Consider the following 27,876-nt stretch of genomic DNA (forward strand, 5'->3'; position numbering starts at 1 on the left):
AAACTTTCTCAGAACTATATATGACACGTGCTACACGATGAGAAAAAAGGTCTTCCAATTTTCATTGGAGGTAATAGGCATAATATTGGAAAATGTTATCCAGCTTTGACATCACATCTGGTTGTAAATCTTTAACTTTTTATACTTTTAACTTTTACTGAGTATTTCATGTTTTAATTCACTTGCTACTGTCATTCTGATTGGGATACCTCCTCTCTTGCTGCTTTTTTTTTACTTGTTAAAGGTTTTCTCTGCGGGATTTTTACTTATCTGAAACAATGGTCTAAGGATAGAGAGTTTTGTATAATTGGTTGAATTGTAAAGATCTTTGAACTTGTGGTTCCGGGCGAGCTAACAACCAACCAGCACAAAAACATACAGATGCAGAAGAGAAAAACCTCAGAAGTGGCTACTTCAAGACATTTACTGACATTTAAATGTGGCTTGGAGAGACCTTTTCAAAATTGAGCCAGAATGACTTTGGAGGCGTTTTGATTAATTGGACAGAAATCCATCTCTAATTCATCTTGGTTTGTTCTGTATTTAACCTGCCTTTGTAAGGGATAATTATCTCTGAAAATGCATGAAAGGAAAGTCGTATTAGAAGGTTGATGATTTTGTTTGTAACATCACCCACAATGTTAAAATCTCAGTCTATGATTCTAGATTAAAGGGACAAAGTTCTTTTAATGGACCTACTGAAGTAGGCCACAAAAGACGACTGTACTGTACTGTGCAGCTCCCAAGTGTGTGATTGTGTGTGTAAGTGTATGAATATGAAGCAGGTCAAGTGCTTAGTCAACCTTTCCTGGATAAATAAGGATTAAGAAAATGCAGGGGGCATCCTGTGCTCCGCTAGTGTGGAGTGTTTCTTCTCTCTAGTGATGTTTTATTAGCTCAGCGCTGCCCTGCTCTCTGCGCTGAAGCAGGACGATGTAATCAACAAGGAGCTCCGGGGGGGATTTGGAGAAATTGGACACACATAAGAACCACATCTGTATGCAACAATGTGTTTACTAAAACACAATATCTGATGTGCTCATAGGATCCCTTTCTGCTGTAGAGTAATTTCTATATTAACCTTTATTCTTACGAGGAAATTTGATTGAGTGCACAAGGTCTTTCCTGGCAATTCCCTGCTTCACATTCATACACTTTCACACATCAGCACTGTTGTAGATTGACTCTCTCGAGTTCATTTTCCTTTTGGTCAAAAACTACAATACAACATTTATATCTTTTCTGGTGCTCAATAGGTCAAGGACTATGACGACTATATTATCACGATATTCTTCCCACGATAACGCTATATCACGACAAAGTTGATTCTGCGATACACGATATATATCACAAAGAAATAATCTAAGATATATCACGATATCTGTAACTGTGGAAGAAAGAAAAAACAATTTCAAAGAGCTTGAAATAGTCATAGATAGTCAATAGATAATGTACAATGTTTATTAACAGTACATTAGTTTCACAAAGACGAAATGCCGCCAAGTATAAATATCGCGACACCGCTAACTGTAGCTTCAGTTTGTATAAATATCAGAACACTGCTTTGATTATTGATTAATCATTTCAGTCATTTTTAAAAGCAAAAATGAGAAATTGTCCAGATTGTCAAACGTGACGATTTGCTGTTTTTCTTTGTCATATATGAAAGTAAATTGAATTTCTCTGAGAAAATATAAATACCATTTTTTTTCATTGACTAAGCAATAAATGACTGGCAGATGAATCAACAATGAACTAACTGATAGAAAGCGTTAGCGGTTGCAGCACCTATTAAACATTGCTTGGATAGAGGTTTGATAGGGTTTTTATTGAATGTGAATCTGGTTTTGACTTTAGACTTCAAACTTATTAAACTTATTCAGATCATTGTCAACAATCTTTAATATATGTATTTTATATAAATTATCCTTTAGGATATAAAACCCAAAGAGTATCATTTAAAGATTAAAACCCATATTAAGGCAGATACATTACATCTTATACATTTATTTTAGCTAAAAGATTCACAAAAACGTTGTCAAGACCCAGAGCTTAATGGATTTGGGCATTTTACCAACTTGGAACCAAATCCAAAATGGAAACCAGCTCTTGGAGCGTGACCTTGGCTCTAATGCTTTCATTTATGCAGCTGAATGATCACATCCCTCACCTCATCTCCACCCTAAATCCACTACATATGCTATTGCAGTCTGGTATATATTGAGCTCTCTGTCCATGTAAAGAGTGAACTACTTGAAGCTGGTAAAAGCAGGTAATCAAGCGTGAATTAAGTGGTTGGTGGCTTTCGTGAAACTCCTCAGTTTGTGCTGATTATGCTGATAAGTGTGAGCTAGACAGCAGGACACACACACACACACACACACACACACACACACACACACACACATATTTTGATGACATTGCATTGACTAACATTCATTTCCCGGAGACTTTACCTGACTTGAACCGTAACCACTGCCTGATCTCAACCGAAAACCAAGTCTTAACCCTTAAATGTAATGGTTTACTTTGTGGGGACCAACATTTTGTCATCAAATGGGAGGTGAGTCCTCATAACGTGTGTGAACATGCAGTATTATAAGGACACATGATTATGTGAAATATGCATGTGATCACATTCCACATAGAGATTGCTGTCAGACTGATTCTGTCACTTGTCCACTGCTGATACGACAAACGTTTGTGACTACATACATCGTGCATATAAGTGCTCTTTAAACCTGCATGGTATTTGAACTCTCTCTTTTTATTTATTCATTTAATTTTACAATCATTTATTTATTGTATCATATGTTTAGTGAATTAATTCACTCATACAACACGGTTCGCCCAAAGTCTGATGTTTTGTTTGACGACAGACATAGCGACGTTACATCACTTACTCCTGAGTAAAAAAAGTTATAATACCTCCAGACTCTAGAGGTCTTTGTCACATGAACATAAACATATGTCAACATTGTAGAGCTGCAACTAACAGTTTTTTTCCTATCGTCGATAAATCTGTTGAGTATTTTCTTGATTCACTGATTAATCATTTGAACTGTAAAACATCAGAAAACAGTGCAAACTGCTGATCACAACATCTTAAAGTACAAGATGACATCTTCAGATTGTTTTATCTATAATAATTATCTATGTGTTATAATGTAAAACCAAGAAAAGCAACAAACTCTCACATTTGAAAACCTCCAACCAGCCAATGTTTGTCATTTTTGCTTGAACAGTAATTTAAACGATGAATCGATTATTAAAATAGTCGCCAACTAATTTTCTGTTGATTGACTTATTGACTAATAGATTAAAATATGAATCGTTGCAGCTGTACATTTGCTAAAATGACTGATGTCATGGTATAATTTTTTCTTGGGAGGATACTGTATTATTTTTATCATTATAAACGGTGTAAAACAACGTCTTTTTAGGCAAATACATAACAACCACCAGTGTACTCACACCAGACACAACTTTCGCACATTACACATCTTTAGTTTTATTATTACCTGATAATAAGACTGAATTGCTCTGATCTGTTCATTTTGCTTTGTTTGCCTATCAGTAGGGACATTTTTCAAAGTATTTCACGTCGATTGATGAAATATGCCGATTGGTCAACAGTGGTTATTGTGTACAACCTGTACAGCACTGTCAATCATATTTTTGTCACCATTTTGTGTTTTTTTATGGACTTAAAATGAGCACGACAGCAGGCCTGTTTGAATCACTGAAAATGAGATGTGGGCAGCAATTCAGAAGTCTGCAACCAGGCTATCTGATTGTGAATAAAGTGTGAATAAAAAAACAGTAGTTGCAGTAGAAGACGACAAAGTTACATTGATTTAAAGGGCTTTACAGTGCTCATATTATGAAATAATAACTCCAGGCCCTACATTAGAACAAGGAGAGGCTTCCAGGAAAAAGAGAAAATAATTATCCAATTGTAGCCTTAACATGACTGGGTATGAATATTTTAAGCTTGGATCAATGCTGGAAATGGACCAGTGTCATAGAAAAGGAGGAAAGGGTCATATAGTTCTCTGTACAGCCATCAGTGTCTGATGAGAAAATGTAATGAGACTCTGGTTCACCATTTGAAGTGGCTTTTTCTTGGTACAAAATGTTCCCTGTTCGGCACTTCCACAGTTAATGACACCTTTTTGCAAATGAACATTATTAAAAGGCACACAGCACAGTTATTTAGGGTGTAATTGTTCATTTTTGTTCATTTCTGTCGCTGTCCTCCCACTTTTCTCCTGGATGGCCAAATGGATTAAGTAAAGGATTCTGAAGTTGAAAATTCAAATTTCTACCTTCACATATTGATGCTGAATCTTTTCACTTTCAATACTGAACGATATTAATAATGACAATGTTAAGTTTTGCTATACGCTATTCAGTGTGAATCTAAATAAAAGATGATTTGAGAAAAATAGAAGAATGTACACAAGTAAATGATAAAAAGTACAGTAATATCAGACAGCCTGTGCTCAGATTTCATCCTTTCACTGACTGGAAAGAGAGTTAATGTTTATTTTAAAGTTCCTCTTGAGGATAGAACCAAATTCCAGCAAAAGTTCAGTATTGCATACAGTAGAAATGAGACATCCACTTACACATTTTTATTAAAAAAAAAACACCTGTAATCTCCTTTATTTATTGTTCTTTACACTTTAATAAACTTCCTGCAACTTACCACTAATTTTCTAGAAGTCCTTGCAGTATCTGTTCATAGCAACTAAAGCACGATCAATGTTGGTTGGTTGTTGGATGTTTATGTAGCGACTTAAGGCTGTTGGTTAAAGTTAAAGCTTGTTGCCTGGGTTACATAATTAAAGTCAACACTGACTTGAAAACATGAGATAGGACGAGTTTATTCTGTGCCAGTGAACATAGTTGCAGGCAAGAATTCAGTTTCTTACAAAACCTATTTGGCAAAACAAATCAGCAGTATATAAAAGTAATTTAGGGGGGAGACACGGTGGCTTGTTTTGGTCTGATGCCTTTTAGCAACATTGTCACATTTACGTAACTTTTCCCACCATCCTTCAAACTTTCAGTCATGTCTCAACAAAAAAAGATGAAAAAGATGGAAAAGACATTTCATGAGATCTCACATTTGTATGGGAATGGACCTCAAATATATACAGATTTGATTTTTAGAGACAGATCTACGTCTACCTATAACTGACTTGGACTTGATTAAGGTTGTTTGACAGTCCTGCACAAATATGCTGTCCACAACGTTTTATAGTCTTTGCACTGTTGTTGATTAAAAGGGAAAAATATAAGGTATTGCGCAGGTAAAAATAAACATAATCTCTGTGTTTTGCTGTCATATCCTGCGGTTCGGGAGTGGATAATATCTTTATCTCCTTTATATTAGGGTATAATATTGAATTCTGCATGAAATCTTTTCTCTAACTGGCTGTGTGTTCTTTAGTTCCTTTTTGAGCCTTATGTGGGTAATTTAATTACTTCTCCTATGTCTGAACCCCCCCCCCATGGTTTAGAATATTTAGCCTTTGTTATCTCCCCTCCATCTTGTAATGAGCTCTATAGATGCATCACTGCTCCAAAAATGATGGCTATTTACTGTATTGTTATGCAGAGTGGAATTTATTTTTCCTCCTGTAGTTCAATCAATAATTGAGACGGGTCACCGGAGCCTCAGGATGGTACAAAACAAGACGGAATAAAAGAAAATATTAAAAATATTTTCTTTTCATCACGAGATACCATTTTAAACATGTAAATATATGCAGCACTTATTGCATCATCACATTATGCTTTATAAAGTATGAAATTAAACCAAAATGTTACTGAGTTGCGTTATGAATTATTCAACCGAAATGTTAAATCTAAATCTGAATATATTTTCCTCCTCTTTTTCCAGACAAGTTCAACGCTTATGTGACTTTAAAGGTGCAGAATGTGAAGAGTACAACCATCACAGTCCGTGGGGACCAGCCATGTTGGGAACAAGACTTCATGTTGTGAGTAGAAAATCTTCCAAACTCTGCGATCTCCTTTTGTCACGGGGAAATTTCATTGAAGACCCAGTCAATCTTGTGTTGTAATGTCAGTAATAAAGTTCAGTATTTTCTTCTGTCCTTCTAGCAGGTTTTTACCCCTTTACACTTCTTAAAAGACTAGAAACTTTCTTTGAATGTATCTGTTATGTGGAAAAACTTCCAGCTGATTTACTGTATATGTGGCTCCAGTTTTGGGGATGTTCATGTTTTGCCTTCAACTGAAGGATTACATCATGCATCATGGGGCAAACATACTGTAAACCAGTTTTCATGCAACTGCTTTTTCAGGTACATAGGGCTTCAAACTAGTACACACTGCAAAATTTAAACATTTCTTTTACTCACAGTACACATGATGCTGAAGGATTACATATTCCTCTGTGGGCTCAGAATATCATGCAAGTCTTTTTTGCATTTTAGAGGTTACTAGGTTTTCTAGGATGGCAACACAGTTTCAATAGAGTGAAAAGTTGTTCAGCTTCATACTGTCAGAAGCTGATGTTTTGAGACACACAACACACTGTGGTCTCTCTTCATAACCAGCTGTAGTACCGCTGCTGAGTCGAGGCAAGATACGCTTCATCGTGCTTTCTTGTCTTTGCTTTGGTACCTGTTATGTTTGGTGTTGATTCGTTGTCTGCTTCACTCCGGGGTGCAGCTCCTGTCTTTTTTTGCATTTTTAGAGGTTTCTAGGTTTTCATTTGATGGCAACAATGTTTCATTACAATACAATAAAAAAGGTAAAAAACCGAGTTTGTGCAATAGATTTGAAGTACACATGACATGAGTTTTGGGTTTTACTTTTCTTGCTTTGGTTTCCAGTTTCTTCTAGTTCCTTTTAACTTTTTGGCTCACTGCTCTCACTTATTTTGACAGCAACAGCATGTGCACCACCAACCTCTTGGGGTGTATTAAAACAAATGCAGAGAGAAATTGGAGCTTCAGAGTGTGTGTCAGCCGTTAGATGAATACAGCCCAGGTATCCACTGCTAGCTGACTTGCTAGCTGGCTTTAATGGGCCTTACTGAAATTGAAAGGGAGCATCAGCCGCCTGTGGGACTCCAGTCTGGCCGGCTGACACAGGCTACTAAATGGGAATTTGTGGTTGGAGCAGGTAGGATGGATGGAAAGTGAAATTACATGCCGAGCTCAGATAAGTGGATGAGCCAGTGATAAATCTAATGAATTGCACAGCACAGTCTGATTCCATTGGGGAGAAAAAGTACAGATGTAGTTGATTTAGAAATCCCTCTTCACTTTTTATGCTCGCTGACAGACTGTTGCTCCCTGTCTCCACATCCACGAGGGATCATTTTGAGGGAAAAGTGTTCTTTAGGGATGGTCTTGTCAGCATATGGAGGAGAGACATGAAACCGGTGGCTTAAGAGGAAGCACTGTGACAGCCTAACGGGCCTCATGTTGGGTGATTTGGCTCAGATGGGACAATTGTGGGAATCTTTTTTAATGATGTTTTCAGAGCTGCCCCTGCATTTTTGCTCTGTCCTCAAAAGCAGAATTGTTTAAAAAAAATGAGGCTTTCCTCTCTTTTTGGCTAATGGGCTGGTGCAATGTCTAGAGTGGTTTGTAGAGTTTTTACTGTGGCAGTATGTGAGCTGTACATTTTGTCATTAAAAAACAGCACTGTTCAGTAAGCATTCATTTTGTGTTTTGCATCTAAAAATATGTCCAGATATATAAGGTTAAATATGGGTTAAATGAAAGTTAAAAGGTGTAATATAAATATATAATATGTTACTTCAATAGCATTTACATGTCTGTATTTCAGAGTGAATCAGGTCCTCACTACATGTCGACATATGGTCACTGCTAGAAACTTGGCTAAACAGAGATGCTTTGAGCTAAATGTTAAAATAAGCACGCTAACATGCTCACAATTAGTCAATTAATCAATTAGTCAATAAACAGTAAATTGGTCTGGAACTATTTTGATAATTGAATACTTCTTAAAGTAATTTTTTTTTTAGAAAAATGCCAAAAATTTGCTGGTTGCAGTTTCTCAAATGGAAGGATTTTAAGCTTTTTGTGTCATACATGATAGTTTACTGAATATCTTTGGATTTTGGACTCTTGATCAGACAAAACAAGACATTTGAAGACGTATTTTCTGACATTTTGTAGACAAAACAATTAACTGAGAAAATAATCACCAGGTTGATTGTTAGTTGCAGCCCTGAACATATTGATATTTAATAGGTAATGTTTACCATGTTGACCATCTTAGCATTAGTTTAGCATTTTACCATGCAACCATTTGTTTAATAGCACCTAAAGTACAACTGAGGCTGATGGGAATGTAATTAGTTTTGCAGGTATTTGATTAAAATTTTGACCTGATGATGGTGGTCGATGAAAAGTTAAGAGGTCACCAAAGTTATTACAATTCATCCTGAGGGGGAATTTAATGGCAATCCATTCAATATTTATCAAGACAAATAACTCCAAATTGCAAATGAACCTGATGGTCATGCTGGAGAAATATTCAGGGGATCATCAAAGTCATGAATGTCTGCACAGAAGTGTTTGGTAATCCATCCTGCAGCTGTGGAGATATTTCTGTTCAACCAACTGTCAACCAAGTTTAATCAATTGTTACTGGGTGGCTGGAAGCACAGTGAAGTACTTCAATGACTACCAGCAAAAATATGTAGTGGACAGAAGTACTGTATATGACAGGTTCTTTTCTGAAGACCTTTCAGCTGTTGAAGGTTTCTGCTTTTCTTCTTTTGGCAGCTGTTCTGACTTGTATCTGTCTGTGGACCAGGGAAATACATTTTCTTTTATATTGGATTTTTTTTGAAGGTGGTTTTAATCTGTGCTATCATTCTTTTCATTCTTTTTTTTTCTTTGCTTTCTTGCTTCAAGTCAAGCCTGTAACCTGACCTCTGATTCAGCTGGCTGAAGTTATTCTCTACTTGTATTGTTCAGTACTGACAGGACTTGACATTGTGCTTCAGGTACAGAAATAGAAAGTAACTTATCAAAACTTACCTGGATAATTTACTTGCATATTGTTGTATATAACCCTGTTTTTCTCTGAGTACATTGATTTTCAATATATCAGATATCCTGTTTTTTAAAATGACCTCCTCCTCCTACATGCATTTATCATATAGTTATGAATTAAATAAGGAAACTCTGTTGAACAATAATTTAAACCACAATATTAACAGGCTCTTAAAAAGTCTGAAAATTATCTGAATTTAACAAATTTAAAATACTGAAAAATCTCTTAAGTTGTAGAACAGCGTGTCAGGGACATGTATTCAATTTTATGTGTCATTAAAAGTCTTAAAATTCCCCAATTTTTCTCCCCCTCCATTGCTTTCAAACTACCACTATTGAACAGAGAATAAAACAGACCTATTTCCTCTTCTCTTCATTTCCTCTTGCAGACCAAAGATGCAGCAGCAGTAACAAAACTAAGAATCTACAGCCACACATGAGGCTCTGTGTTGCTTTGAGCTAAATGCTAACCTCATCATGCTAACATGTTAACAATTACAATTAGCCATAAACCAAATTATTGGACAAATAAGAATTTTGACCTGATTGATGGTGCTAGGTAAGACATCAGTGGACATGGATGAACCAGATTTTATGGCAATTCATCCAATAGTTTTAGTAGATATTTCACCCAAAACCATAAATGTCAGCCTCAGCCTCAAATTTAATGGCAATCCATAATATAGTTGTTTGCATATTTCAGTCTGGACTAAAATGATGAACCGAACAACTGACATTTCCATGTCACGTTAACAGAAATGTTAATATTTTGGTGTCTTGTTAGTGACATTTTAGTACAACAAGTGGCTGCTAATGCACTCTGGATTTCAGCATTTTGTACTTGTACTACACTTGGTTTAATAAACTAAAATTAAATATCCTCCTAGATAACTGACATCTCTACAGAAAGAGGAGCAATAAAGTTGAAATGGTGGTTGTTATGTATTGTGTGCTGTAAAACAGACACACATCCTGTCTGCAGACTGATCCCCCTAGACTTGATTAGAGGGATTGGAGAGATTGACTGTGGATCTACATGATTACATAAGTCCTCTCCCCTCCTCTCTTCTTCCTTATATGCTGCTCATAATCCCTGCTATTGCCATATCCTCTTTCGGAAAGCTTGTTTTCACTTTCATTCTCTCTCTCTCTTTGCAGAATAAGCGTTTCAGACAAAGAATAAATAATGTCTGTTGTTTTCTGTATGTATAAAATATAGAGAAGTGTGATTTTTAGGCTCAAGCCAGGAGTTTTACTGAAGTGTGGTATCACTTAATATGATTGTAATTATTGGAAAGATGTTGATGATTATATACAAAGGACACCCAGGGCCTCCTGTGCTAAATGGATAATTATTTCCTCAGTCTCATTAGCAGCAGTCGGGCTCGATGGGGAGCAGTGGTAGCGTGCTGCGTTGGAGCGCCGTTGGAGTTTGCGAGTAGAAACTGCAACTGAGTTTGATTCCCCAGAATGAAAGGTCTCAGAAAGAGAAGTTAGGCAGACATGCTTGTCAGCTCAAGTGTATGTGCTCAGAGTGGGCTAAAAATAGTTTTAGTAAAACCAAAACACAAAATAAATTTTGTACAGGTGAAGCAAAAACTCTAAACCCCAAAAGAAAAGAAGCTGTCCAAGATGCAAATGGCAGTTTATGTAAAAGAAGTCATTATGAAGCTAAATATTTGTACTTTATGTTTCCCTGTAACTCACATGAGACCCTTTTAACCCTTATGATTCTGCATGCAGGTTTGACCTTTTAACTAGCAGGCTAAGAAAAGTGTTTTAGCAGATATATCCTCTGTTGTTGCACTGCCCTTCCCAGATATTCCCACTGTGGGCAGTACTGTGACACTGAATCTTAGTTGATGAGTCCCTAGATGGTGCTCTTTTCCCATTCTGTTTTGCCATAGTGGTCACTGTTCATGGTAACTACACTATTACAAAGTACTTCAAAAACTCCAAGTAAAACCTGTGACACCAGGTCACGGAAAATATTTTATCTTTGATCCTCATAAATGGGATATTTACTGTTGTAGGAAAGTTTACTGTACATTGACAAGATGAAAATGTTTGCTTTTTCTCCCAAAACATGCAAGTTAGGTAAATTGGAAACTCCATTGCCTGAAATTTGACTGTTAACATGTTTGTCTGTCTGCATGTGTAAGCCCTGTGACCATTTTCCCTCTTACATACATCACGGATGATTACACATCTCTCTATTTATGTCCAATACTGTGCCAACGCAGGTAGTGTTATGTTAGCTGTAGCACATGTAGCGCATTTAGCTTTCATGTGGGAATATGTGTTCCATAACAGACCTACAATTAATGTTCACTTTTTTTCCTCTCACCTTAACAATGTGCTGCAAGTGCCAAAATACAACCATAAAAATTTTAAGTTTCTACTAGCAGATATTGTAATGCAAGATCAGATATTTTGGTGGAAAAAAATAAACAACTATGTTGTCTCTGAACACTCACTCATACACTCACTCACGATACAAATACTTATTCCATTACACAGATAATCATTGCTATCTAGTTGAACGACAGAGAGAGCACACAAGAGATGGAGGGCGAAGGCAAAAAAGTGAAACGACAGGATCATCACCGTTCCACCTGGGTAAATCTCTGCTAAGGTGCTGGAAGTACCAATGAGTCCAAACTGATAGAAGAGATTTCTGCACACTTAGATCTATGCAGCCCGTAGGCTGAAGTGTATCTGAAGTGTCAATCCAACAGAGCTCCCTTTGGCATATCTTTTCTTTCCATATCTCCCCCTCTTGGTGATTCAATGTGTTCAATGTCCTGGAATCGTAGAGAGGAGATAGGGTGTGAAAATACATTGAAATGATAGGCAACAGGATAGTTCACATCATTGTGTTTGATGTCTTGTGATCACTAATCCTTTGTTTTAGCATTTTAATAAATAACATTTTCTTTGCTGCATAACAGGAAAACTTTTGCCCAATCTTGAATGTCTAAAAACACTGGGCACAATAGCCACATGGATAATCCTTAAAATGCTGGGCTAATGCTGGGTCAGAGGCCAAAATAGGCCAGTGTTTTAGAATGGTGTTCTTGAGGATATATGCCTGAGGGGCATACATTGTGATGCAGGAGACAGAGTAACTTTTATCTTTTTGTAAAAGGTCAGAGCAGATTTAGAAAATGCAACTTGGAAGGCTTTATCAATACACTGTAAAGAGTAGCCTCTGTCCAAAAAAGCATTTTTTCATTGCAGCAGCTTTATCGATGAATTCCTCATTAGAGTGACACATGTGTCTGAGCCTATAAAAGTGACTCTTGGGTACAACATATTTCAGAGCTCTGGGATGAGCACTCCTGGCTAGGAGGAATGTATTCCTGTCTGTTTCTTTTTGATATAAGGTAGGGATGAGGCTGCCACTGCGTAATTCAATCCACATATCCAAAATAAAAAACACTTTTATGATCATATTCAACTGATAATTTAAGGTCAAGATTCATACCATTGAGAAGATTAACAAAATAATTCAACTCATTGCTAGTCTCTTGGAAAATGCAAAGGACATCATGTAAATATCTGAACCATTTGAGGATTTTGTGAAGGAAGGGCTTTCTGTTAATGTTAAAAACATAACTATATATTAGGGATGTGCAGAGATCTCAGTATTTGTATTTGTATCTGTATTTGTTGAGGAAGCAAAATTATTTGTATCTGTATTTGTATTCGAATAAAAGTGGAAAGAGGCTTAAAAATCATTGACATATGACACTTTTAATTTTAGAAAATTAAAGTGTTACAATAAGTGTTCCTGAATAAACTACCTTATGAAGGAGGTCCGCACATCGGGTCTTGAACTGGAGTCTCCCAGATCATAGACGACTGCGCTGACTACTGAGCTAGAACTTTACTCATTGCCTCATTGCAGACAGACCTCTACCTATTTATACACCCATAACACAGAGACGCACACTGTGTAACATGTAGAAGAACTTCAAAGGCAATTCTTGCTTTGCACTTTTCATTTTACAACCTAACTTTGTGGAAAGGAGAAGGGGAACAACAGGTTATGGAGAGTCCCTTGGGAGCACTTTGCTTGTGTCAGTAGCTCAGCTTTATCTCTGGGGAACACCCCCAACAAATAATTTTGTAATATTTGTATGAAACAAATATTCGTATAAAACCCACTATTTGTGCTTTGCCGAATAATGTATTTGTATTCGGGCACACCCTTACTATATATGTGGGTGTTTAAAAAAAAAAAAAACACCCACATATAGTGTAAATTAGCACATTCCAGAGCAAAAGTAGAACCCATCCATGTTCCTTTGCGTTGTAGGAACAAATCTCCAATGAAGGAGAAGTATTTCAGTTTAAGGACCAAAGCAAGTGTTTCCTCAGTGAGTCTTGTAGAGTGTCAAGACCTCTGTCATGGGAGATATTAGTGTGGGGACTTTCCACTTCTAAGGTGGCCAGAATGATATCATTAGGTAAATCTATGTTAATATCTTGTTGATTAAATCAGTAGAGTCCTTAATATATGATGGAAGCTTCTAAACATATGGTTTTAGAAAATGATCAACATAAATAGATAATGGCTCTAGTAGGGAATCATTACGGGCTATAAAAAGGTCGACCTTTGGGTTTAACCAAGCATTTATGGATTCATGTTCATTCTTAGTGATCCAGTTCAGTTCAAAAGCTTGGCCTGTCACATTTAAGATCTTTTTTGTAAATCGAGGGTAGGGTGAAAATTCAGTCTTCTATAAAAATGTTCATCAGTTAATTGCCGGTAGGCGTCTTCTTTGTAGTCTTGACATGTTCTAAATGACTATAGCGTCCCCCTTGTCAGCAGGCTTGATAATAATCTCAGAGTCTTTTGAAAGGTCTTGTAAAGCCAAATGTTCATCTTGACTGAGATTAGAGAGAGAATGATGGGATTTGTCTTTAAATAAGTCAAAGGTTTCTCGCTCAACTATTATGCAAAAAGTGTGGATAGAGGGATTTGAGGAATAAGGCATACATGTGCTTTTAGGCTTAAATACAGGTTTATCAGGCCTTCGTATATCAGATTTGCTAAACATATGGTTCAATTTAATCTTTCTACATAAGCGGAATGAATCCGTCTTCACTTCGAAAGAGTTTCTCTTGCATGTGGGGACAAAGGTTAGGCCTTTGGTGAGCGCAGAAAGTTGATGGGGAGTGAGTACCTAATCGGAAAGGATAATTGTGGGATTCTGGCTTGCTGGCGGGTGAAGGGCTTGTTCCTGGGGGTTTCTTCTTGCCCCTCCTCCTTTTCTTCCACGCCACTGGCTGTTTTTCGGATTGTGATTTCTGCCTGCTGGGTGCTGGTAGTAGCTCCTGTTAGAATCAGAGTCACTAGGGAAACCATTGTCAGCCGTGGTGGTATCTGACTGGTTAGTCTGGTGGCTTGTGGTGGATGGATGTTGAGGGTCTTCTTCTTGGATCCACTTGTAGACTTTGCCCTGAATGTAGTCTAGGATGTCCTGCTTGTATTTCTTGATTTTTGTTGCCATCAGACCATCTTCATATGATTTGTGAGGCCTCTTCAATAATCAACAGCATGAGATCCGTGGAACATTTATTCATTATTTCACACCATTTCTTGTTACATCTCATTTTGTTTCCCGATGGTAGGGGCTTTTTGGATGCCGATTCCTTGTGGGATCTATTTGTTGCGCCAATACTCACTCAAGGTTCAGCCATGCCATTTGAGACGTGTTCCTTTCTTTTTCAGCCGGATTAACTTTGTTTTCATCTCTTTGGATGAGGAAGGGTGGTTTCCCAACACATTAGCAGTTGGGGATAAAATCCGCATCATCAGAAAAGGCCTCAGCTTCTTTAGTGTATAGAGTCATTTACAGCATTTTAAACAAATACTGATAAAACTCTCAGCAGCACTGACGTACTGGGCACAAATATCACATGTTTGATGCAAACGGGACTCACTCCAGCCATTGTTACGTTGCTCAGTAACAGCAGGGAGACGACCTTCTCACAGCTGGATGATGACGAGACACTGAAGCCCTGCCAGATGTGCAGTCTGACTCTTGGACCCTTCTGGGACTCAACTAAAGCAGTCACATGTGTGAAAGAGCAGGTGGCTGAAGTTTGTAGTCTGTCCACACTGAAGATTCATACTAGTGGTGACTTTAGCTGGAAGTTACTTTAAATTCCTCCTCTTATCAGTGACCAGTGGTGCGTTCAGGTACTACAGGACTATGTCAATCTTCTAAGTGTGTGCGTGTGTGAAGAAACCTGTACCTTGCATATGCCATGCTCTATATCTGTGTCAGTCAGATAGAGGTTTCCTGTTTGTAGGATTAGCGGCCGTACTGTGGCATGCTATCACTCTGACCTGGACAAACATTCAGATTAGAGAGACAGTGGGTAACAGACAGTTGCTGGATGGAGAATGAAATGTGGTTTTCATTTTCAGTCAGAGGCAGATATGAATTTGAACTGAGTCTGGCATGTGCTTACCCAACCTGCCATCCCACTGCGCTTCTGCCCAGAAATTAAAAGGAAAAAACGGCAGAGAAGTAACTGTATTCCTGGCTGCACTCAGAGCTCCTCTCGATCTCAGTCGCTCTCCTGATGATAGCACCCTCTCATTCTCTCTAACTGTTTGCAGCTGGCTGTTAACTTTTCTGAAATCCTTATTGTTTCAGCTGCCAGACATCCATTCAGGCTGTACTCTGCTTTGAAAGCATACATTTTTCAGCAAATGAATGGCGAGTTGATTCTTAATGAAGCATTATCTGATTACATTCATCTAGAAAAACCTCTTTACTACCACAAAAAAAGGTATCTTGCCTCATATTGGTACAGATCACTGATTGGCTCACTGAAGCAACTGTGAGTTACTGTATGTGACTTTCCTAAATGCAAACAGACAGTATTTGTTAAGGCAGAGGAGAGCATCTTACACTCACTTTCCTCACTGATATTTATCAAGCTATTTCAGGATAGGCATCACTAAACTTTAAGTCACAGCTTTGTAAGGTGTGTTTCCACATGTACATCAAGGCTCGAGGGTTGATACTAGCTGCTGATCAGTCCAACACTCTCCACAGTTAAATATCTTAACATATATAAGATGTATTGGCATGCAATCTGGTACATCTCCTGACTTTTCATCTAACAGCACCAGCAGCTCAAAGGTTCCACTTGTCTAACACCCATGACAGGATACCTCTGAAATTAATGATCTGAATCAACATTTCTGCCTTCTTCAAGATAAAAAAATCTTGAAAACTGAAAAATATCTTTATCCTGAACACAAGGCTGTTTGCAGAAATGTTGATCGTCATCTGTTAAAATAAATCCATCAGAGTTATGAGCGTGCGGCATGTATAATCAGTACTGGCAGCGTCACCACAGCCGCATTTACCACACTGTCCTATTTTCCAACGTGACATGTGTTGACAGTTACATATCCCCCGTCACACTCTCTATCCTGGCTACTGTACCTTACATCACGTTTCTGTACGCTGCATCCAATATGTGCCACTGGCATCAAACGATCAGATGAACATGGTGCTAAATGTTTCATCCCAAATGTTGCCATTCCCAGATTAGCATGCGCAAAGCACAGCTGAGCCTGATGACTTTTCCAGATCATATGAAAGTTACCATAGTTGCTGGTATTTGGCTGAAAAAAATCATAATTAACTTCTACACTCTAGAGGTAATAACTATTGTGAATATAGTATTTCATGAAAGGTATTTAATATATCTGCTTTATGTCTTCCACTAGTCAAAAACTTATTTTTCTTCTTGTTTCTTCATTTGGATGTTTGCGCTTCACTGTGCAAAATGATGTATGTGCAGAGTTTGACACTAGAAGGTTGTTTTCACATTCATCTGCTAAAAGTGGAAGTGCTCACCTTAAATCTCAGTTTAAAATGTGGACGTACAAAGCAAGGTTTTGTGACACCCCAACTAGTTTGAAAGCCAGTCATGGTCCAGTATGCAGCTTACACAAGTGTGATGTGGACACTTGAAGCCTCCAGTGCACATACTATACAATCAGAATGGACTTAAAAGTGCAGTAGGAGACATCTTGTGTCCAGCAGTTAAACTTTTGAAGTGAGTCTTTTCCAGCAAGATGTGGCATCCTCCATGATTTATGACAGAGGCATTAACCTCAAAGCATTACTTTTACTTACTTCTTTTATTTTCTGCATAAATTATTCGCTTCATGTACTTTTAATTAATTTTCAGTTAAACCTTGAATTGTTAGGATGTTGTAGACAAACACACACACAAACACACATATTTGCCTTTTGATTATCTGTCACCTGCCAAGCACCTGACTCAAAAAAACAGCCCCAATATTATACTCCGAGAATTCAATTCATTATCCTCATTTAGTAAGCGAACAAGCACAAGACTCATACATACGCACACACGCACACACACACACACACAGACACGTACACACACGTAATGTTTGATTACTGCTGTTTCTCACTGGCTGCAATGGAAAAAGTTTCCAAATTTCCCAACAGCACTTTTGATTGAAGCCCACCAAAGTGAATACATTCTGTCTTCACAATGAAAATACTTTTTGCTGAGGATAAAAATACATATTTTTTTATTTCTGAAAATGGTGAAAAGGACATTTTATCACATTTTCTGTGACAATGACTGAACAGTATTAAACAAAAATCTGTTTTATTCAAGCTGAGAGCATCTGTAGTCGACCAGTTGTTTTATCTTCCAATGTGTAAAAGGTACATGAATCCTTTCCAATTCAGTTTCTACTATAGATCCCATCATAGTTACATGCAGAAACTCTAATTCCTCTCGGATCATGACACCAAACTGTCCACCGGTTGGTTCATCAGTCAGTCCATCCAACATCGCTACTGGCAAGATTGCTCCAACCTTTGCTGGAGATAAAGTGATATTAGAAACCGTCTGACCAAGTCTAGTGCCACCATCAGGTCAAAATTTCTCTTTGACCAACACTTTGGTCCCTGCATATGTTGATTTCTATGATAACTGAGGTTATTCCTAGTTTCCAACAAACTAATCATACATTTTTGGTGACCTCTGACTTTACCACTGTATGAAAATTTAATTGGCAGATTGCCTTGAAATTTGATAAAAAGATTGATACTTCCAAAGGTGAAAGCTCATGATTTTCATGCCCCCAAGGACTTTCCTTTAGTGCCACCCTCAAGACAAACTAATGATCTAATAACAGTAACTGTGTCTGTGTTCAACTCATTAAGTATTATGAAGTGTACTGAACATTGGAGCCTCTGGTTGTCGCAAGCTGGACTTTTACTCTATAACGTCTCAGTAGTCTGCAGATTTCATTTTTGATTAATTGATTAATTGTTTAGCCGATAAAATGTCAAAAATAATGGAAAAAAATGCCCATCACCATTTCTCAGTGCCCAAGATGACATTTTCAAATGTCTGGTTATATCAGCCCGGCATCCAAAACCCAAAGACATTCAGTTTAAAATGATATGAAAGTAGCAAATCCTCACATTTGGGAAGCTGGAATCAGAGAATATTTGGCATTTTTGCTTGAAAAATGAAAATTATTGCAGCTTATTTTCCTATTGATTGACTAATCGATTAATCAGCTAATCGTTTCAGCTCTAATTTTGCATCGATGCAACATCACTATCACTGCTCATAACAACCAGCAGGCTTAAATTGTCCATTTTGGATGTGTGTAAGTAGAGCTGCGACTAACCATTATTTTCATTATCAACTAATTTGTTCATAATTTTCACAAAATGTTACAAAATTGTGAACAAATGCTGTTAACAGTTTCCCAGAGCCCTCTGTGATGCCCTCAATTTGTTTGTTTTGTCCGACCAACAGTCCAGAACCTAACGATTTTAAAATTACGTTAAATGTTGGAGTCAAACAGTAAATCCTCACATCTAAGAAGATGGAACCAGAGAATGTTTGTTTGAAAAATGACTGAAAGGATCAATAGATTATTAAAATTGTTGCCCATTGGGGGCGAATTTTGACATTTAACAGTGTTCAGGAGGTGAGAGACATTTTTCATTTGTTTGCTGTGTGTGTGTGTGTGTGTGTGTGTGTGTGTGTGTGTGTGTGTGTGTGTGTGTGTGTGTGTGTGTGTGTGTGTGTGTGTGTGTGTGTGTGTGATGGCTGATTGGTTGGTTGGTTGACTAGTGGGATAAGGGGATAAGCAGTTGAATGTTGATCCCTCTATGCTCAGGGTCACCAGGCCTCACGTGCTCGTGCATCCTGGGCTTTAATGTGTCTGTCTCAGCGCTGCTTGCTCTCTCTCTCTCTCTCTCTCTCTCTCTCTCTCTCTCTCTCTCTCTCTCTCTCTCTCTCTCTCTTCTGCCTTATTGTCTCTTTCTTTGTTATTGACCACAGGTGTAATATATCATATACTGTATATAACATGCAAAGCCTTTTCCTGCCTTATTTTGTGTCTCTACCACTCACTTTTTCCCGCACTGTCTCTGTTTGTTCTCGTCTCTCACATGCCACCGAAGGTCTTAATCTTTTGACCTGATTTACTGTATTGTGTGTCAGGGTTCACCGGCTTTCTGTCACTAATATCACACTCTCACCTGCCGCTCATAGTCTTTAGATGTCTTGACTGACAGTCCACCGACAGTCTCCTCGGTTTGACATAGTGTCATTTTCTAACTAATATAGGTAACTGTTATTTTATGCTATATTGTAATTTTACCCTTATAAATTATTACTCTCTCTTTTTAATAAGAAGTCAAAAATAGAAAAATACTTTTAATTAAAAATGTGATAATCAGGAAATTTCTTAATCAGGGTATAGTGACAAGAATAATGAATAAGAATATAGTGATATAATGATGATATAATGTTTTTTTTCAAGGTATTGATCTTACTGTTTCTCCTAAGTTTATGATGGGGGGAAACATTTCTCATTATCTTTCTGTCTGACTGCCTTTCTGGTGATTCAGGTCATCGTCTGCTTCTTCCTTCCAGTTTTCTGTCAATTAAATTGTGTATAAGTTTCAAAAAATGGTGACCTTTTTCCTTCGCTTCACATCAACTTTTGTTAGTCTTTGGCCAACGACTTTATCTAGTTACAGTCACAGGAATGATTTACTGCTGTCTGATCACAGCCTTGTTATGTTACCTACCACTCTCAGTGATGATGTTTATCAGGCGTTTTTTTTTACATTTGGCTTTAAGGAAAACATAGTTTAGATATTCACATGAATGTCCAAGAGCTCAGTTTCAGCCTAGCAAAGATCGTAGACGCTCTGATGACATGTTTTTGGCAGCTGGATTCATATTTTTTGAATTGTTTGGGATCTCCTACTACTGACACTCCTACATTTGTTATGTTTTGTCTGGTGATTTCCAAAAGCAGGACCTGAAGCTTCGTAGTGTGAAATTCTTTTTGCTCTTTGAGAACTTTTTTTGTGAATGAAGAGGTGACAGACATTCATCAGGCTGAAACAAGGGATGTTTGTGCAGCTATGAATCTGACTCAGAACATTTGTACAAACAAAACCTCACAAGAAAAAAATAAGAGTTTGGTTTTGTAGAAAACAAAATCTGTAACAAGCCTTGTGGAGACAGAACCGGTATAGAAGATTTGTACAATAAGATTGTGACGCATGACACAAGTTGCTTGCAAGAGTGCAAAAATTAAATGCTGCATGACAAAAATACATAACATGACAATAATAATAATATTCTGATGAGAGTATTCAGTATGCTCAAAAGTGTGTTTTGCAACCACATCGAAGAAGCAGAAAATATGAATGAAACATGTTAATATGAAAATATTAGGGGAAATTGGATAATTTTATGCATTAATTCATAAACTGGACGAGCAACGTTGCTGCCTGTGTAAATCTTTCTTCACAAGAACATGTAAAAATCTGTACCTCACCAGTGACGTCACCTTTTATTCCTCAAAGTGCCCCCAGTCCATAATTTCTATCAAGCCTCGCGCTCAGCGTCACCACATCTCTTTCTCAGCCTTCCTTTCTTTCTTTTCATTTATTTCTCTGCTCTTATACACTAGATGGCTCTGTGTAGGTGTGCATGGGGTATTTGTCTGTGTGTGTGTGGTGTCCAGAGTGATAAAAATACACCATTTCATTCCCTGTTACAACACAAACCATTCCCTCAATAATGGATGGGCTTTGATGGAGGGCATATGCCAGAGTCGGATGTGAAGCTTCAAGATCACACACACACACACACACACACACACACACACACACACACACACACACACACACACACACACACACACACACACACACACACACACACACACACACACACACACTACATGTTCATCTCTTTAGTACTGAGTCAGAGACAGGTTGGAGACAGACTGCATGGATAGACAACGTCAGACCGATTTCTAATCCTATTTGAGGTTGCATGTTTCATGTTTTCAATTAAATAATCTCATGGATTAATATCAGGCAGTAGATCATAAGACACTCTTTTTTTTTTTTGCTTTAAACCATCTGACCCTGACTGTCATGTTAATACAGTACTTCTGAGGGGTGGGGGTTCAAATAATGTTTTTGTTTTTTAGCTTTCATTGATGGAGGCAGGAAAGTCAGTTAGACACAAGCAAATCACGGTTCATGTATAGTAAGTATATACAGTAGCAATTTCATTGTACTTTACATAGAGGAAATGACTAAAAAGAAGGAAACAAACAAGAAAACACAATTAGAATGAAGCTTTTGAATATGGCATCCAAACCAGGTCAGCTAGAAAAAAATCTGATTTGAAATTAATTTGGTGAAAAGTAAAGTAGTGGATCCAAAAACAAGTGATAAGCTTTTGGATTGTATTTTTTTTTTTAAGTGAATAAACTATAAGCTCTCATGAATTACTGCACTAACTTGAATAAAATATAAAAAATCAGGCAGATGTATCTCAACTTTTTTATCACTTTGTGCACTTTGATGCAGACACAGTTTCACATGAAGACATTTTTGTCATTTTCTTTTATCAAAATAACACATTTATTGGCAGAGATATGTGCTTTCTAGTTTTTTTTTTAATTAATTGCATCATCATTCACTGTCAGATTAGATAAATGGCATCTACCTTGTCAGTCATGTGTTTTACTGTACCTGGGAATAAGTTAAGGAACAGCAATGAGCTGTGTTGTGATTTTAGTGTATTGGCCACAGTCAAAAACACAGGTCACATGATGCTTTGAGGACCCAGAAAGACTTGGTAATCGATTGGTGGAAACAGACAGAAACTCAGCTATCATCATTTCATACACAAGGGCAATTCAAGGTGCTTTACATAATGTATATAACCATTAAAAAAGAAAAACAGCATAAAACCTTAAAATACAGATTTAAAGAATAGAAGTCTTGCAGAAATAAGTGGAGAACAGAGACATAAATACAGGATAGATAAAAATGTAAGAGAAGGATGGCTAATGAGGAGTACTTTAGGTCAAAGGCAGTGCAGAACATTGTTAAGTAAAAATGGCAAATTTCTCCGGTTGAAGCTTCTCAAATGTGAGGATCTGCTACTTTTCTCTGTTTTACATCATTATAAATTGAATGTCTTTGGGCTCCAGACTGTTTTTCTCACTATAAGTAATTTGAAGGGGCTCTGGGAAAATGTGACAGGCTTTTTAAACTATTTTCTGACAATTTAAAGGTAGAAACCACTAATCAAATTATCAAAAAAATAATTGTCAGGTTAATCAATAACGAAAATAACTGTTAGAGCTATTACTTGGTGACAAACACACGCTCTTATATGACCTATAATTTAAATCTTTAGATCCAGTTTTCCAATTTGAAAGCGACCAACAATTTTTAGAAGATAGGTCGGCCTTCCTCAGCTAGATAATGTGCAGCATGCAGAGGTTGGAAAAAACTTTTTGGACATAGAGGCTGATTGAACAGCTCCCTTTGGCTGGGCGACAATATTTAAAATCATTATTAGTTGTATAATACATCCAAGTATTCAAAGCTGGGTTTTCTCAATTCAAGAAGCTTTACTGGCACAATGACATCAATTTTAAGTATTAGGCTGCAACTAACTATTATATTCATTATCAAGTAATCTCTCAATTATTTTTTGTCAATTAATCAATCAATTGTTTTGTCTATAAAATGTCAGAAAATTGTGAAAAATGCCTGTGATCATTTCTCAAAGCCCAAGGTGACATCTTTGAATGTCATGTTTTGTCCGATCAACAGTCCAATAAAAAAAAGTCAGTTTACTATCATTTATGGCAAAAATAAGGTTAAAATTTTCACATTTAAAAAAGTGCAGCCAGCAAATATTTGCCATTTTACCCTTAAAATGTGTATAAAACAATTATTTGATTATTAAAATAGTTGCCAATTAATTTTCTGTCCAATGACTAATTGATCAATTGACTAATGATTGCAGCTGTACTCCATGGTCACAATCAAACAAGCATATAAACAACCAAAACACATGAATGGAGATGGTTAATGGTAATCATGCATGGAAACATAATCATTTTGACTCGACTTGTTGTTCAGACGGTTGCCTCCTTCATTGTGTGGCAAGTAGCTACACGCACACACACACACACACACACACACACACACACACACACATACACACACCCCACCCAGCCTCTCCTGCCCACCCTCTTCCCTCCATCAACCCAGCTGTGAAGTGTCATCAGAGATGACTGACAGCCAAACTGAGGCGATATGAATATGAATGGGAGTGTGAATATAAATATGCAGATGAGGAGGGGAGACAGTTTGGTTGCTGTCTTCTCTTTAAGATGGATCTGTCAGAAAATGACGGCTGTCATCCTTCACCCTCACTATCCCTCTAAGGATAAGACTCGGCATTTAATGACCTGATGGGAGAGGAAAGTAACTGTACTGTGTCAGGCTAAGGCCAAGACCAGAGTCAGACGCTGCATGAAATATGGACACAGATCAATTTTCTGTATGATAAACACTGTTAATATCATCTGAAACATAATAGTTTATTGTATTGAAAACAACGAGGAAAACTGCATTTTTGTTTAATAGTTAATTTAGTTAATAGTTATTGATAGCAATATATATATATAGTTATATATCCAGTATAGATAATATAATAATAATAATAATAATAATAACAATAATAATAATAAACTTTATTTATACAGCTCTTTACACAGTTAAAACATTTAAGTGCTACAATTATGCAATAAAATCAGACCTTCAGAATAAAATAAAACAGAATAAAATGCCCCTAGTACAAGATTAAGTATAATAATAATGATAAAACAATAAAAACAACAGTAGTAATAAAATAAATGAGACATGTTGGAGATAAAACAGTGTGGTATCAATTTAATAAAGGCCTTTCTAAAAAGACTGAGAGATGATTGAAAAGATGTCACTGATTCTGCAAACCTGAAATGAGCTGAAATGAGCTGAGGGGCCTTGACTGCAAAAGCCTGGTCATCTTTATATATTAGACTTATAAAACTTTAATGTCCTCCAACTTGCAATTTATGGTACAGCACAGAACATAGAGACACATTAAAAGCACATCAGATAAACAAAAACAACAATCATCTATAACCACCATCATAAATATCATCACAGTCCAGGCAGGCATTTTAAAGTGCATGTCAATAACTGTATACCAACAAGTGTAATAAAAATAAATAGATATAGAGTATATTGCACATCCCCTGCGTATCCATGTATTCCACATCCCCTAGTCCATGTATTTCCTCAGACTCCCCATGGCTACCGCAGCTTGTTTAATTGAGTTATTACTGAAAAAAAGGTGTTTTTTGCTCGGTTGGTTCTGATCTTAGGGTATCTATACCTCCAACCAGAAGCGAATGGCTGGAACTCCACTAAAAAGTGGATGGGATGTATCCATGCAGACCTTTATCTGCCCTCTCAGTCAACCTGGTCAGGTCCAGATGCTACAGGTCAGCTGGCTGCTCCCACATAATTTTCCCACAGGTCTTCACAATTTTTCCTAATTTGTTCTTGTGAGAGATTTTGGAATGTCCATACCTACATTCAAAACAATAACAAAGGATATTCCCAATAAAAGATTTGTAAATTAGAGTGAGAGTTTTGTTATCAATGTTAAAATAAATACTATATATTTTATTACATAATACTAATAGGTGTTAAGAGGCAACTATTTTGATAATTGATTAATTGTTTGGAGTCATTTTTTTAAAATAACAATGTCAAAATGTGTGAATTATAGCCTCTATGGTGCAACATTTGTGTGTTCGGAAATGATAGGGGAGAAAAAGTAAATATCAAGTAAAACAAACCTGTTTTGATGTCAGCCTCGCCACAAAACATCAGATCCACCACTGCCTCGCTAAACTTTCATGGCGCTTACATTTGCAATAAACTTAAAGAAAACACATCTTACTTCTTACCTCACATCTGGTACAACATCGTAGAACCCACAAAAATGTTCAGAACATTTTCAGTGTCACCCAAATATCATCACATTTACATGACCTGTAGCTAAATAAGAAATTGATTATTATATTTATCATGTTATTATATGTTTTTAAGAGTAGTTTGTGCAGCTGCTCTTGTACTTTCTGCTTGTAGAGGTTTGTCAATGATTGTTTGAAAATTGGTTACCAGTAGTTACATGCAATAAACTACCATTTTCAGTGCATTGTTGCTACGGTACCTCTCCCTCCATGACAACAGCTGTCGGCACCTATACATTGCTATATACAGTATATACTGTATAAACACACTTTAACAGTAACACCACATGGACTTAAGGCATTTTCTATTTGCTGTCAAGGAGAAACATTGCATGTTAAAAGCAATTTAATAATCCACAGCTTTCATATTTCATTAAATGTTTTTCTGTTCTCCTCTGCTGATTGATATAACACAGCAACAGTTCAAACTACAAATAAAGCTTTTGCCCTCGTAAGCAGTCTGTGTCAAGTCTGTTGTTCCTGGGAAACATCTTCCAGCTGACAGGAAGGGATGTGTTTTACAGATTCAGTTTACAGATGGAGAAGAAAATCTTGGTAGTATCAGTATGAGGGGTGAGAGCTACTGTGACTGAACAAACAGAGTCTTTAGTTTGAAACCTTTTTGCAATTTTTGGTGCAAGATTTGAACTTTTACATTTTATGAAATGCAGTTAATGTGTGTTTGTGTGTTTCTACAGTGAGATCAGTCATCTGGAGTCAGGTCTGGTGGTGGAGCTGTGGAATAAAGGTTTAATTTGGGACACCATGATCGGCACAGCGCTGATACCCCTGGACACCATTCGACAGTCTGATGAGGTAATAACACGAACACACTCTTAAGGCCAATCCGCACTAAAAGCGGTTTAAGAAGACATCTGTCATTCACACTTCTCATGGAACAGAAACACTTCCATTTCATTAAATGTGTCCAACCACACTGACTCCGAGACATCCCAGGACCCCTCACGTTTTTTTTACACTCTGAGTTTATTTTTTTCTCTTCTGTTGTGTTTAGTGAAGCACATACAGCTGTTTAAATCACACAAATCTCAAGCTGTCTATATGCTCTAAACGTATTTATATTGATTTGTCGGCTCCCAGTGTGCCTATGAGTTTGCTGGTTTCACTACAGGCTGATTCACATTGCCCGCTACAATGGGCAGGGAGATAAAATCGATAAATACAAACACTGTTGATTTCTTCCTGTGGAGCCGACATGAAACTATTTCTGTTCAGTAAATTTTATGCTGTCAGACAGCCTGGTGAAGACAGTTTGGTTGCCCACTCAGCTCAGCTGCTGACAAACAGCTGGTTAAGTGGACAGAGATGTCTGAATGCAGGTCTGAGTCAGTGTGGACTGAACAGATAGAACGTCTCAAAAGTGCTTACGTGCTGCTCATGTCTTGCTTTCTACGTGAATGCCCAGTTACGATTTCCAGATTTTGGAAAGAGGAAAAACATAGCTGCACTGGAATATATGGGCTTAAGGGTATAAGTCTCTTGAACCTCTAACCACACACAACATCACAACTGGATGTGGTCAAGCTTTACAAGGTGTGGAAAAAGCATGTTGTCACTACTTGCTGGCATGGCAAGCATGACTTTTGGACTGGGTGCAGTTACTCTTTAAGGGGGTTACGACTTTGTGCGTAGACTTCACAGTTATGTTGTTTCCTATGCTGTAGCTGACATGCGCCTCCTCAAAAATGTAACTACACGTCGGGGCTTTGGTGACGATAAAGATGCTCATAGAGATTGTTGAGAGTGAAAACAACTTGAAGCAAGCTGAAGAAAGGCTCTGTTGTCTTCTCCTTTTCAGTAACACACAACAGCCATTTCCACTGCAAACCTTCTACTTACCGCGAATTATAGTAAATGAAGCAACATAAATATGGCAACTGCATGGAATCGTCTCATATTCACTTATATAACAAAGCAGACCCTCCCTTCATCGATGTAACACAAAGTGGATGAATGACTGTAAACAGTAAATTTGGAGAATATAACTAAAGAATGATATGGCTCAAAAAGTATTTATTCTATCAGCAGGTGAAATCCACAACTAAAAGTCCAGATATTTATGTAAAACTCTTGCGTCAAGTATAAATCCAGCTTTATTGTTGTCATAAGATGAACATTAGACACAAGACTTTAGCAAAATCATATTTTTGCTAACAGAAATACAAACAAAACAAACAAAGATTAAGAATTTCAGATGCATAGCTTCATACTCAACTGCTGTGAAATCTTTTCCAGTAACTAGAAGAAAGAAAAACAGTAGTTTTTTTTCATTGTGCAATATGTTTTGAATATTTTTATCTATCAACAATAAGA

The 27,876-nt window shown here is 37.2% G+C and overlaps 1 protein-coding gene across 1 annotated transcript in view; it reads left to right on the plus strand.

Annotated features, from left to right (window-relative positions):
- LOC121903738 (protein unc-13 homolog B-like) overlaps nt 1-27,876 on the plus strand; it is a 202,444-nt gene that overhangs the window by 28,562 nt on the left and 146,006 nt on the right. The window contains exons 3-4 of the mRNA XM_042421073.1: nt 5,912-6,011; nt 26,241-26,358. Coding sequence (XP_042277007.1) covers nt 5,912-6,011; nt 26,241-26,358 — 218 coding nt within the window. The remainder of the gene's footprint in view (nt 1-5,911; nt 6,012-26,240; nt 26,359-27,876) is intronic.

This window comes from Thunnus maccoyii, chromosome 9 (genome assembly GCF_910596095.1).
Source record: "Thunnus maccoyii chromosome 9, fThuMac1.1, whole genome shotgun sequence".
Lineage (NCBI taxonomy): Eukaryota > Metazoa > Chordata > Actinopteri > Scombriformes > Scombridae > Thunnus > Thunnus maccoyii.